Source organism: Tiliqua scincoides, chromosome 2 (assembly GCF_035046505.1).
Source record: "Tiliqua scincoides isolate rTilSci1 chromosome 2, rTilSci1.hap2, whole genome shotgun sequence".
Taxonomy (NCBI): Eukaryota; Metazoa; Chordata; class Lepidosauria; order Squamata; family Scincidae; genus Tiliqua; species Tiliqua scincoides.
The window spans coordinates 271,259,228-271,269,426 of record NC_089822.1 but is presented as its reverse complement, the minus strand read 5'-3'; the positions used below and the strand labels follow the sequence as shown (position 1 = coordinate 271,269,426).

General features: G+C 52.0%; 1 protein-coding gene across 1 annotated transcript; it reads left to right on the top strand.

The window, feature by feature from the left end:
- LOC136640439 (zinc finger protein 586-like) lies at positions 1 to 6,290 on the top strand. Its single transcript, XM_066615580.1, is given in 4 exon segments — positions 1 to 365; positions 917 to 999; positions 2,290 to 2,416; positions 4,615 to 6,290. Coding segments are annotated over 4 exon segments (1,476 nt in total). The 5' UTR covers positions 1 to 25; the 3' UTR covers positions 5,541 to 6,290.
- Positions 6,291 to 10,199: the final 3,909 nt, after the last annotated feature.

Genomic DNA, 10,199 nt, shown 5'->3' with positions numbered 1-10,199 from the left:
CTGGGAGCATCCCTTCTGCCTGGAAATGGCTGTGGAGCAAGGGGGAGAACTCCTAGCTCTGGGTCTCCACCTCCAGCATGCGCTAGAGGAACATGTGAAGCTGGGATTGAAAATGGAGCAAGAGGAGCCAGAAAGTCTCCAGCCAGAGACGAGGCTGGCAGAACCAGAGGACCCCTCCCCTGCAGCCCGGATGGGGGCTCTCGTGCAGCACCTGAAGTGGGCAGAGCCACCGCACGTTAAGCAGGAACCAGAAGAGGGATTGTCATTGCAGCAGTGGGAAGCACAATGGCAGGAGTTCCTTGAAGCAGTGCAGACCCCTTGTTCCGGAGAGGGAAGCCCACAGCTCCCAGAGACTGTGCCATGGGGTGAGACACACATGCTCTGACCAGCTGAAAGCTGAATGCAGAGTGAGAATGTAGAGTGCTCAAGCTCTGGACTCTGCCTCAGTTGAGGCAGCCCAGCAGTAACATAGAAACAGTAGAGTAAAATACCTTTATTAAAGTGGGTTAAATGACACAAACTGTTGTGGAAGAAAAGCCACTTTGCCCTAGTTCTTTCTAAATCAAGGGCACAATACTGCCAGCTTGCCTCCCAACACTTGCTTCCTGCAGCAGACCAGGCAGTGTCTTGCTGTCAGTGTAATCAGGTAGAAGCAGGACGCAAAGGCAGTAGCCCCCTTGCCTTTCGCACCCCACCCTGCCTCCAGATTCATGGATCTTTTAGCACACTGAGAGACCTGCCCTCTGTGCCTTCCTTTCATCCCATTGTCAGGTTAGCTGAGGTCACGGGACTTGCCACATCTTCCTGCTGTCACCTTGGACTCTTTCAACAGGCAGATCAGAACTGGAGCCTGGAAGAAATACTTTTAGTTATTAACTGAGCTGGAGGAATAAAGTCTCCCTTCTGTCTCTTGCAGGCAGTGGAGCGGCCTCTGTGTCATGTTCTGGGTCATCTCCTCCGTGTGCTGGAGAACGACCAGCTGCTGCGAAGTCTGCTCAGGTAGGGGGCAGGTGACCAGGGAAGCATGCAGGGAGCAGCGACAGAAGAGGCCGCCTCCTTTGCTTCTTCCTTTCCTGTTGCTTCCGGTGCTGCAAGATGTGGGGGTGCCCATCTTGCAGATTATTCCACAGGAATGCCATCAGGAGTGCCCTTCTGTGCAAGTGGCAGCCGCCCCTTTTGACTGGCATCATCAGATCACATTGGCGGCAGTCAGGAGGGGCAGGGCTCCTTCTCTCCTCTGCTTGCAGGAATGGAGTTTGCTCACAGCGCCTGTCTCAGAAGCAGCTCTAAATACCCGGCAGCTCAGCAGGGCAGTTTGCAGAGAGAGGCAGGAGTGAAGGTTCATTATGAATCAAAGAGGTAACTGTAGGAAGCATCCTGAACGGTTTTGGGCCTGTGTAGTTTAAGTAGAGCTTATTTCCACACAGCACTGTGCCCAAGAACTGGAGATGGCTAGAGCCATCCGTGTGCATGTGCTGTTGTCCCAGATGCTGCCCACATGTAGAACCTGAGCTTCTCCTGCTCCTTTGAGAGACTTCTTGCCCTGGACCACTGCTCAGGCAGGACTCTGTTTGTGGCTCTGCTGGCGCTCTAGGTGGACAAGCAGAGGTTGAGCTCCAGGAGCTATTAAGTCTTAGGACAGGTGAGGAAGTGTTGCCTTTGGAAGGATAAGTCACTCTGCACATGCCCAGGAGCACTTTCTCCATGTGTCTTTTACAGAAAGATTTTGCTCCAATTCAAAGGGAACCCAGCACATGCTGAGTTAGTTTCAGCCCCAGAAGCTGGAAAGTTTGCTAACAGAAAAAAGGGACAGCTGTCAGTCAACTCTGTTAATAAGCAGTGTAAATGGGCTCTCCCTTGATGGGGGCCTTCAGGGCAGCCATCTGCTGGGGTGTTCTAGCTCTGGCTCCTACACTGAACAGGAGATTGGAGTGGATGACATAGCAGGACCCTCCAGTTCCCAGATTCTGTGAAAGCTACACAGACCACAAGGACTGAGGTGTCACAGAGTTGCCTGCCTGTGCGGTGTGCAGGAGGGGTCTCCAAGATCTGGCAGGGGGCTTTGTGACTTGAGGAAGGACTGCATGGGGGTCTTCTGGAAGCAGGAGTTTGGTGCAATACTTTTTTTTCTTTGTTGTTACTCTAATGAACAAAACTGAAAAACTCAACTGCGTTTTTGAATTGCAGAAATGCAAAGGGTTGAGCTTTGCAGGAAAATATCAGGTTTCCCCTCCTTGAGTCTCTGAAATGTGTCTTGGGTAGGCATAATTTGCGCCTTTCTTCATTCAGGCTCCGGTGTCCTTTGAGGAGGTGTCTGTGTCTTTCTCCAAGGAGGAGTGGGCTCTGCTGGAGCCCAACCAGAAGGCCCTGTATGCAGAAGTGATGCTGGAGAATCTGAAGAACTTGGCTTTTCTGGGTAAGTCAGGGCCCCTTTGCTTTATCTGCCTAGATCTGGGGGCACATCCAGCCCCCCACAAGATTTTATCCAGCCTGCAACAACTTAAAATATTTTTAATTACTGATCTTTTTGCTAGCTTTTGATATTTTTGCGCATTATATATCATTTCTCATTTTCAGCATAGCCTTGTTTCTTAGTAACGGTCACATTTCTCTTTGTTCTGAATCCTATCAATTACTGATTCATTTAAATTTCATTCATTCCTTTATATAACTGGTTTTTTGTGTGTAAAATATACAGTGTGGCTCTCCAACTGAAAAGTTTGCCCTAGATCAGGGGTGCCCAAACCCCGGCCCTGGGGCCACTTGTGGCCCTTGAGGACTCCCAATCCTGCCCGCTGGGAGCCCCCAGTCTCCAATGCGTCCTGGCCCTTGCGAGACTTGCTGGAGCCCATGCAAGTGGGCTCCACTTTCCAGGTGGGGGTCTAAAAAACTTCCCCTAAGCCCTGGAGAGCCATTCCGGGTCGCTAGAGACCAACTCCAAGGCGAATGCTGGGCATGGCTCCAGTGGGGCGGGGCCACTTGAACGCGCCTGCAAAACGTAGTGCTTTACACTCCTCCAACTACGCTACTCTCTGCATCTTGTTTAGGTTGTGAGCCCTTTTGGGACAGGGATCCATTTATTATTATTATTATTATTATTATTATTATTATTATTATTATTAACAGTATTTATATACAGCTTTTCAACTAAAAGTTCACAAAGCGGTTTACAGTGAAAATCAAATGGCTCCCTGTCCCAAAAGGGCTCCCAATCTAAAAAGATGCAAAAGGAACACCAGCAGACAGCCAGTAGCAGAGACACTGCTGGGGTGAGGAGGGCCAGTTATTCTCCCCCTGCTAAAATAAGAGGAGCACCTGCTTGAAAAAGGGCCTCTTACTCAGTTACCAGAGGTTTAGTTTAATAATTTTATTTTGTCTGTAAAGTGCTTGTGAGACCTGCCTCCCTCTTCACCCCGTAGCCTCAGCCACTTCCAGGTGCCGCCATCTTGCCTCGCACGCGGGGCATCCTGGGAGTGGTAGTTTCCTCCTCTTGAGTCCTCTTGGCCAGTCCTGCAGGGAACAGCGGCTCCCCCTTCCCTTCCCCTCCCCCTGCTGGGGCACGACAACTCTCCCCGCGAGCTCCTGCCCTCTCCGATGCCGCCTGGTGGGTCGCAACCTGATTGTGGTGGGTCACGAAGCTGCAACTGACACAGTGGCAGTGGAAGACACGCGGAGCCCTGCGGAGTGGGGAACTGAATGATTCAACTCCAGTGTGAAGTCTTTCAGGAGAAGGAAGGGATGAGCGATCCCTGAAGCTCCTTCCACATTCTGAGTGTTAATATGGTTTCTCCCATGCGTGGGTTCTTTGATGCAGAGTTAAGTGCACGCCATGCGCTCATGTCAGCTCACGAGGAGAGAGCATGCCTACTCCCTTGGCAAGAGAGGCCGTGAGGGAGGCGGTCCCCTGGACAGTGGCATACCTGGAGGGGGCAAGGTGGGCGCTGTGCTGAGGGTGCCACTGCAATGCCCCCTCCACAAGCCATGAACTGAACCGCGCCAAGGACCACGGTCCTGAGGGCTGCACCTCCCCTTCCCTTTTGTTAAAGGGACCAACAGAGAACTGCGCGAAGCGGCTGTGCGCTGCAGCTGCTCTCGGCGTGGTTCCTACCCAGTGAGGGCTACCCCCTCTTCCCCCCAACAAAAGGGGAGGGGAGGGATGGCCCTCAGGGCGGCGGAAGTATGGCACGCGTCCTCCGACTTTGCAGGAGACATGTGCCGTTTCTCAGGCTCCGAGGAGCCTTCTGCCCCCTTCTGAGCGCAGCACTTCAGGGCCACTGGAAGAGGCATCCAGGAGGCGAGCACCACTTCCAGGTCATTAGCGAGGTCACGCACTGGCCATACAGTGAGAAGTGCGGTAGACATCTCCCCATGTTGACTGTCCAAGTGTGGTTGGGGAAAAAAGCCAACCGTGTTGTGGTTGCCGTGGGCTGGATAAAGTCTTGTGGGAGGCCAGATTTGGGCCCCGGACTGTAGGTTGGAAACCCCTGTTCCTACTCTCCTGGGAGTCATATCTGCTGAATTCATTGGGTTTACTTCTGAGTATGTTTATATGCTAAAGAGTGTGCATCGCAGGATCCACCTCTCTGTTGCTAATCAAGATTCTCTCTGTTCCAGGAAGGTGCAGACAAGACCTTGAGGACCAGAGGGAGCCACGCGGGGGGTCACCGGAAACAGCCTTGCATGTTGCAGTGACTTTTAGAGATCAGGATGGATCAAGGCGGCAGGAGGGAAGACCAGCACCTGTCAGTGAGAAAGCTGCGGATCAAGACATCTCAGTGAAGCAGGAGGGAAACCAGACAGAGAAACAGAGACAAAAATCTGATGCTTATCAGGGTGGGGATTTGAGTGTCTTTCTAGATGATCCAGAAACACAAACTAAAAATAGGAAAGAAAAAGCCCTTCAAGGTGCAAAAACCTTCAACAGTAAATCAAAACATGAGAAATCACATAAATGCCTGGAGTGTGGAATGAGCTTCAGTCGGAGCTCAGGCTTGACAGTGCATCAAAGAACCCACACTGGGGAGAAACCATATAGCTGCCTGGAGTGTGGAAGGAGCTTCAGTGAGAAGGGAAAACTCACTGTACATCAAAGAATCCACACTGGGGAGAAACCTTATAACTGCCTGGAGTGTGAAAGGAGCTTCAGGGAGAGGGGAAGCCTTGCTATGCATCAAAGAACCCACACTGGGGAGAAACCTTATAAATGCTTGGAGTGTGGAAAGAGCTTCAATACGATAGGAAACCTCACTGTGCATTTCAGAACCCACACTGGGGAGAAACCTTATAAATACTTGGAGTGTGGAAAGAGCTTCAATACGTGAGGAAACCTCACTGTGCATCTCAGAACCCACACTGGAGAGAAACCTTATAACTGCCTGGAGTGTGGAAGGAGCTTCAGTGAGAGGGGAAGCCTCGCTGTGCATCAAAGAAGCCACACTGGGGAGGAACCTTATAAATGCTTGGAGTGTGGAAAGAGCTTCAATCAGAGGGCAAACCTCACTGTGCATCGACAAATCCAGACTGGGGAGAAACCATATTAATACTCAGAACCTGGAAGGAGCTTCAGGGGTCACTCATCCCTTCCGTCTCATGAAAGAATACTGGAGCTGAACCATTTAAACTTTTCGAGTGTGGATGGTCGACACTACCACAGGACAAGGCACACCAGGTGCACACATAGGGTAGGTTCCTATAGGCCCAGGAATGCATCCATGACACTCTTTAACACAGTCTCAGATCTTGGAGGAATTGGGCCTGTTACTGTGGCTCTTTGGCTTGTGGATCTGTTTGTCATGAAGGAGTGTAGAGGAAGTCAGGGACACAGCTGGGGGGCTACTGCTGATAAAATTCCTGTACCCCCTTTACTGTACCCCCTGATAAAATTCCTCTCAGAGGCCCTGATTCCAGGCTGCTCTTGCAGCAAGGTGGGGGCTGACGAGCCTCCTTTTAAAGGACCAGAGCAAGTAATACTGAGGATAAGAGCCTGGTGAGGCAATCTTGCAGCATGGCTTCCTCTTCCTATAAAATGTGGTTGCGTTCCTGTTGTCTGGCCCAGGCTGTATCTGGCTGAGCTACTCTGAGGTGGGCTGTGATAAGCCACGTGCCTCTGACTGGCAGGGAGAGAGTCTTGCTGGCCTGGCATCAAGCCAGGCGGTCTGGCAGAAGTGGAGGTGGTGGTGGGGAGAACATCAGCACTGGGAGGGACGGAAGGACAATGGAGCAAAGGGGGGATGAGTGGATATCTGAAGAGGAGGACTGGAGCTCGGGGGTGAGGCAGCAAGTGTGGGGCTGCTGGCAGGCTCTTAAGGCCCCCGTGCCAGGTGAGCAAGAGAGCACCCCTCTCCTAGATTCCGAGCATGGCCACACAAATCTTTCGGGGGGGGGGGGAAGAAGAGGATACAAGAGGGCTGGACGTGTGCATGGAGGACGCATCTAGTCCCGATATCTCTGCAGAGCTCTGGCAGTGGGCCTCCAAAATGAGCAGGGCTGAGACAGGCACTTCGCCTTGTCTCCTGGTGAGTTTAGGCTGATTCAGGCTCCACGGCTGCTCCCAGGCTGCCCATCTGCTCCCCTGGAGCCCGATCCTGGGCAGGTCTCCTCGGAAGCAAGTCCCTTCTCGCTCCCAGGGACAGGCGGCGGGGATGCAGCCTGCCAGCGTTGCCCTTCCCTGCCGCAGGGGCTGCTTCCCCAGCCTGAGACCCCGTGCCTGGGACGGGAGCATTCGGAGGCTGGAGGGAGTGCATCTTTCTGGGAGGGTTGCTGCCTTCTCCGGGAGGAGGACCAGGCAGGGGAGCCTCTCCCCGCGCAGCAATCAAGAGGCACCCAGAAGCTGGAGGGGGTGGGGGGCATTGCCCCCTGTGTCAGCAGTTTGCCCCCCCCCGCACCCTTCTGGCTCTCTGATGTTTCTCCATACTTATCCCTTCATTTTGCATCTCAGGATTGGGACCCAACCTAGTTCCCTCCCTGCACGCATCGTCGCCCCCCCCCACCTCTAGACCCCTGCCTAAGGGCAGAGCTGCACCCCCAACACCCACACCTTCCAAAGGCTGCAATCCCAGAGACGTGGGGCTCAGTGCACTGGCGTAGCTAATGATCTCAGGATGATACCCTGGAAGTGACTTCACGACCAGCAGTGATGTCATGCCCTGGTTTTAAACAAGTGGAAACTTAAAGGACACTCGTGGCCAAAATTGTGAAGGTCTTGGTGTGTACAAATAATACCGTCATGTTATATATCGGGGTCTCTAAACTTTTTGGCTGGAGGGCCACATCGTATGGCACGGTGTCAAGGGCCAGAAAAATAAATTTAAATAAATAAATACATTAGAGATGGAACTTAGAATCTCAAAACACATAGACGCATAGAGTCTTAGAATCTCAGAACACATAGACGAACAGGCCTTGCTGAGGGAGAATCAGCCTGGCTTCTGTAGGGGTAAGTCTTGCCTCACGAACCTTATAGAATTCTTTGAAAAGGTCAACAGGCATGTGGATGCGGGAGAACCCGTGGACATTATATATCTGGACTTTCAGAAGGCGTTTGACACGGTCCCTCACCAAAGGCTACTGAAAAAACTCCACAGTCAGGGAATTAGAGGACAGGTCCACTCGTGGATTGAGAACTGGTTGGAGGCCAGGAAGCAGAGAGTGGGTGTCAATGGGCAATTTTCACAATGGAGAGAGGTGAAAAGCGGTGTGCCCCAAGGATCTGTCCTGGGACCGGTGCTCTTCAAACTCTTCATAAATGACCTGGAGACAGGGGTGAGCAGCGGAATGGTCAAGCTTGTGGATGACACTAACCTTTTCTGAGTGGTGAAGACCAGAAGTGATTGTGAGGAGCTCCAGAAGGATCTCTCCAGACTGGCAGAATGGGCAGCAAAATGGCAGATGCGCTTCAATGTCAGTAAGTGTAAAGTCATGCACATTGGGGCAAAAAATCAAAACTTTAGATATAGGCTGATGGGTTCTGAGCTGTCTGTGACAGATCAGGAGAGAGATCTTGGGGTGGTGGTGGACAGGTCGATGAAAGTGTCGACCCAATGTGCGGCAGCAGTGAAGAAGGCCAATTCTATGCTTGGGATCATTAGGAAGGGTATTGAGAACAAAACGGCTAGTATTATAATGCCGTTGTACAAATCGATGGTAAGGCCACACCTGGAGTATTGTGTCCAGTTCTGGTCGCCGCATCTCAAAAAGGACATGGTGGAAATGGAAAAGGTGCAAAAGAGAGCGACTAAGATGATTACGGGGCTGGGGCACCTTCCTTATGAGGAAAGGCTACGGCGTTTGGGCCTCTTCAGCCTAGAAAAGGACGCCTGAGGGCGGACATGATTGAGACATACAAAATTATGCAGGGGATGGACAGAGTGGATAGGGAGATGCTCTTTACACTCTCACATAACACCAGAACCAGGGGACAGCAAAGTAGTGATTGAAGGTGGGTCCGACTCCACCGTAGAATCTCTGTGGGTTAAATTACCAGGCTTGTGCAGCGATGTAATACTGGGGGCGTGCTATCGTCCTCCAGACCAGAAATCTGATGGGGACCTTGAAATGAGGAAACAGATCAGGGAGGTGACAAGGAGGGACAGGGTTGTAATCATGGGGGACTTCAACTATCCTCATATAGACTGGGTCAATTTGTGTTCTGGTCACGAAAAGGAGAAGGGATTTCTTGACGTGCTAAATGACTGTGGCTTAGATCAGCTGGTCACGGAGCCCACCAGAGGACAGGTAACTCTGGATTTAATATTGTGCAGTACACAGGACCTGGTTAGAGATATAAATGTTACTGAGCCATTTGGGAACAGTGATCATGCTGCGATCCGTTTTGACATGCACGTTGGGGGAAGAATACCAGGCAAAAACTCTTGACTTCCGACAAGAGGGACAGGGAGGTGACAAGGAGGGACAGGGTTGTAATCATGGGGGACTTCAATTGTCCTCATATAGACTGGGTCAATTTGTGTTCTGGTCACGATAAGGAGACTGGATTTCTTGACGTGCTAAATGACAGTGGCTTAGAGCAGCTAGTCACGGAGCCCACCAGATGGCAGGTGACTCTGGATTTAATATTGTGCGGTACTCAGGACCTGGTTAGAGATGTCAGTGTTACTGAGCATCCACCCAGAGGCCTTTCTTGCTCTTCCAGCAAAGGTAGCGTCTGACGTCCATGGCTCTGTGGAAGACAGAAAGAGCCTCCTGTAAGGAGGAGGAGGAAGGCCAGAGGGAGGTTTGGCTTCTTGGTTCTTGGCATGCACAAGGAGGGAGGCTCTCCAACCACATCGGTGACCTGCCCTCACTGTGGCTGACTGGAGCCATTCAGCCTGGCTGGGTTCCCTTGAATGTGCTCCAGGCAGGAAAGGGTGCTGTTCCCCAGATCCTTCAGACCTCTGCAGATGCTCCTTCTCTGTGTAGAGGGGACAAGTGATGGGCTTCCGCTGCTGACCCTGCCTCTGCTCTCCCAACATTTGGTGTTGTCTGCAGAGACAGAATAGGAAGAGGTACTCCCCATGTTTGGAACTACCCTGAAGAGTTCCAGGTGGGTGGAGGGCCCATCTATGAGGCCTCAGGCAGCAGAATAGTGAAGGGCACCCACTTCTGCCTGCCTTCTTGCTTCCACTGCACCACCTCCACCTCCTCCTCTTCCTCCCACTCCCAGAACTGGAAAAGGAAGAGGAGTCAGAGAGGGAGAGGAAGTGTGGAGGAGAAAATGCAGCGCTAGGGTACTGAGGAATGGGAGGAGAGCAAATCACATCATTATTGGGTGAGGGGGCAGCATTTGGCAGCTGCCTCGGGAGTTGGGGAGGTCTCGGGATGACCCTGGTCCCTGGCACAGGCAGGAACTCTCCCTGCATCCTGCATTCGACTCTGCAGACCACCACTCAAGAGAGGGATGGATGGGCAGGGGGAGGAGCCTTTATGCTTGCAAGACTTAACATCTTCCCTTCCTCAGTTCTCTCTGGAAGGTTTCAAAATATCCCATTTGAGGGTAGAATTTGCAAATTTTGCCATCTGGAACCCGACACTGTCGCTCACATTTTGTGCCACTGCTCCGCTCATAATTACCTCCACAAAAGCCTACTGGAGCCAATTTTGTCGAGCTTTATTGGCCCCTCTGAAGGTCGTGTGGGCTTCCTCCTTGAGGATATCTCCGAAGTCACTACTAACTTGGTAGCAGACTTCCTGCTGGCTGTTAT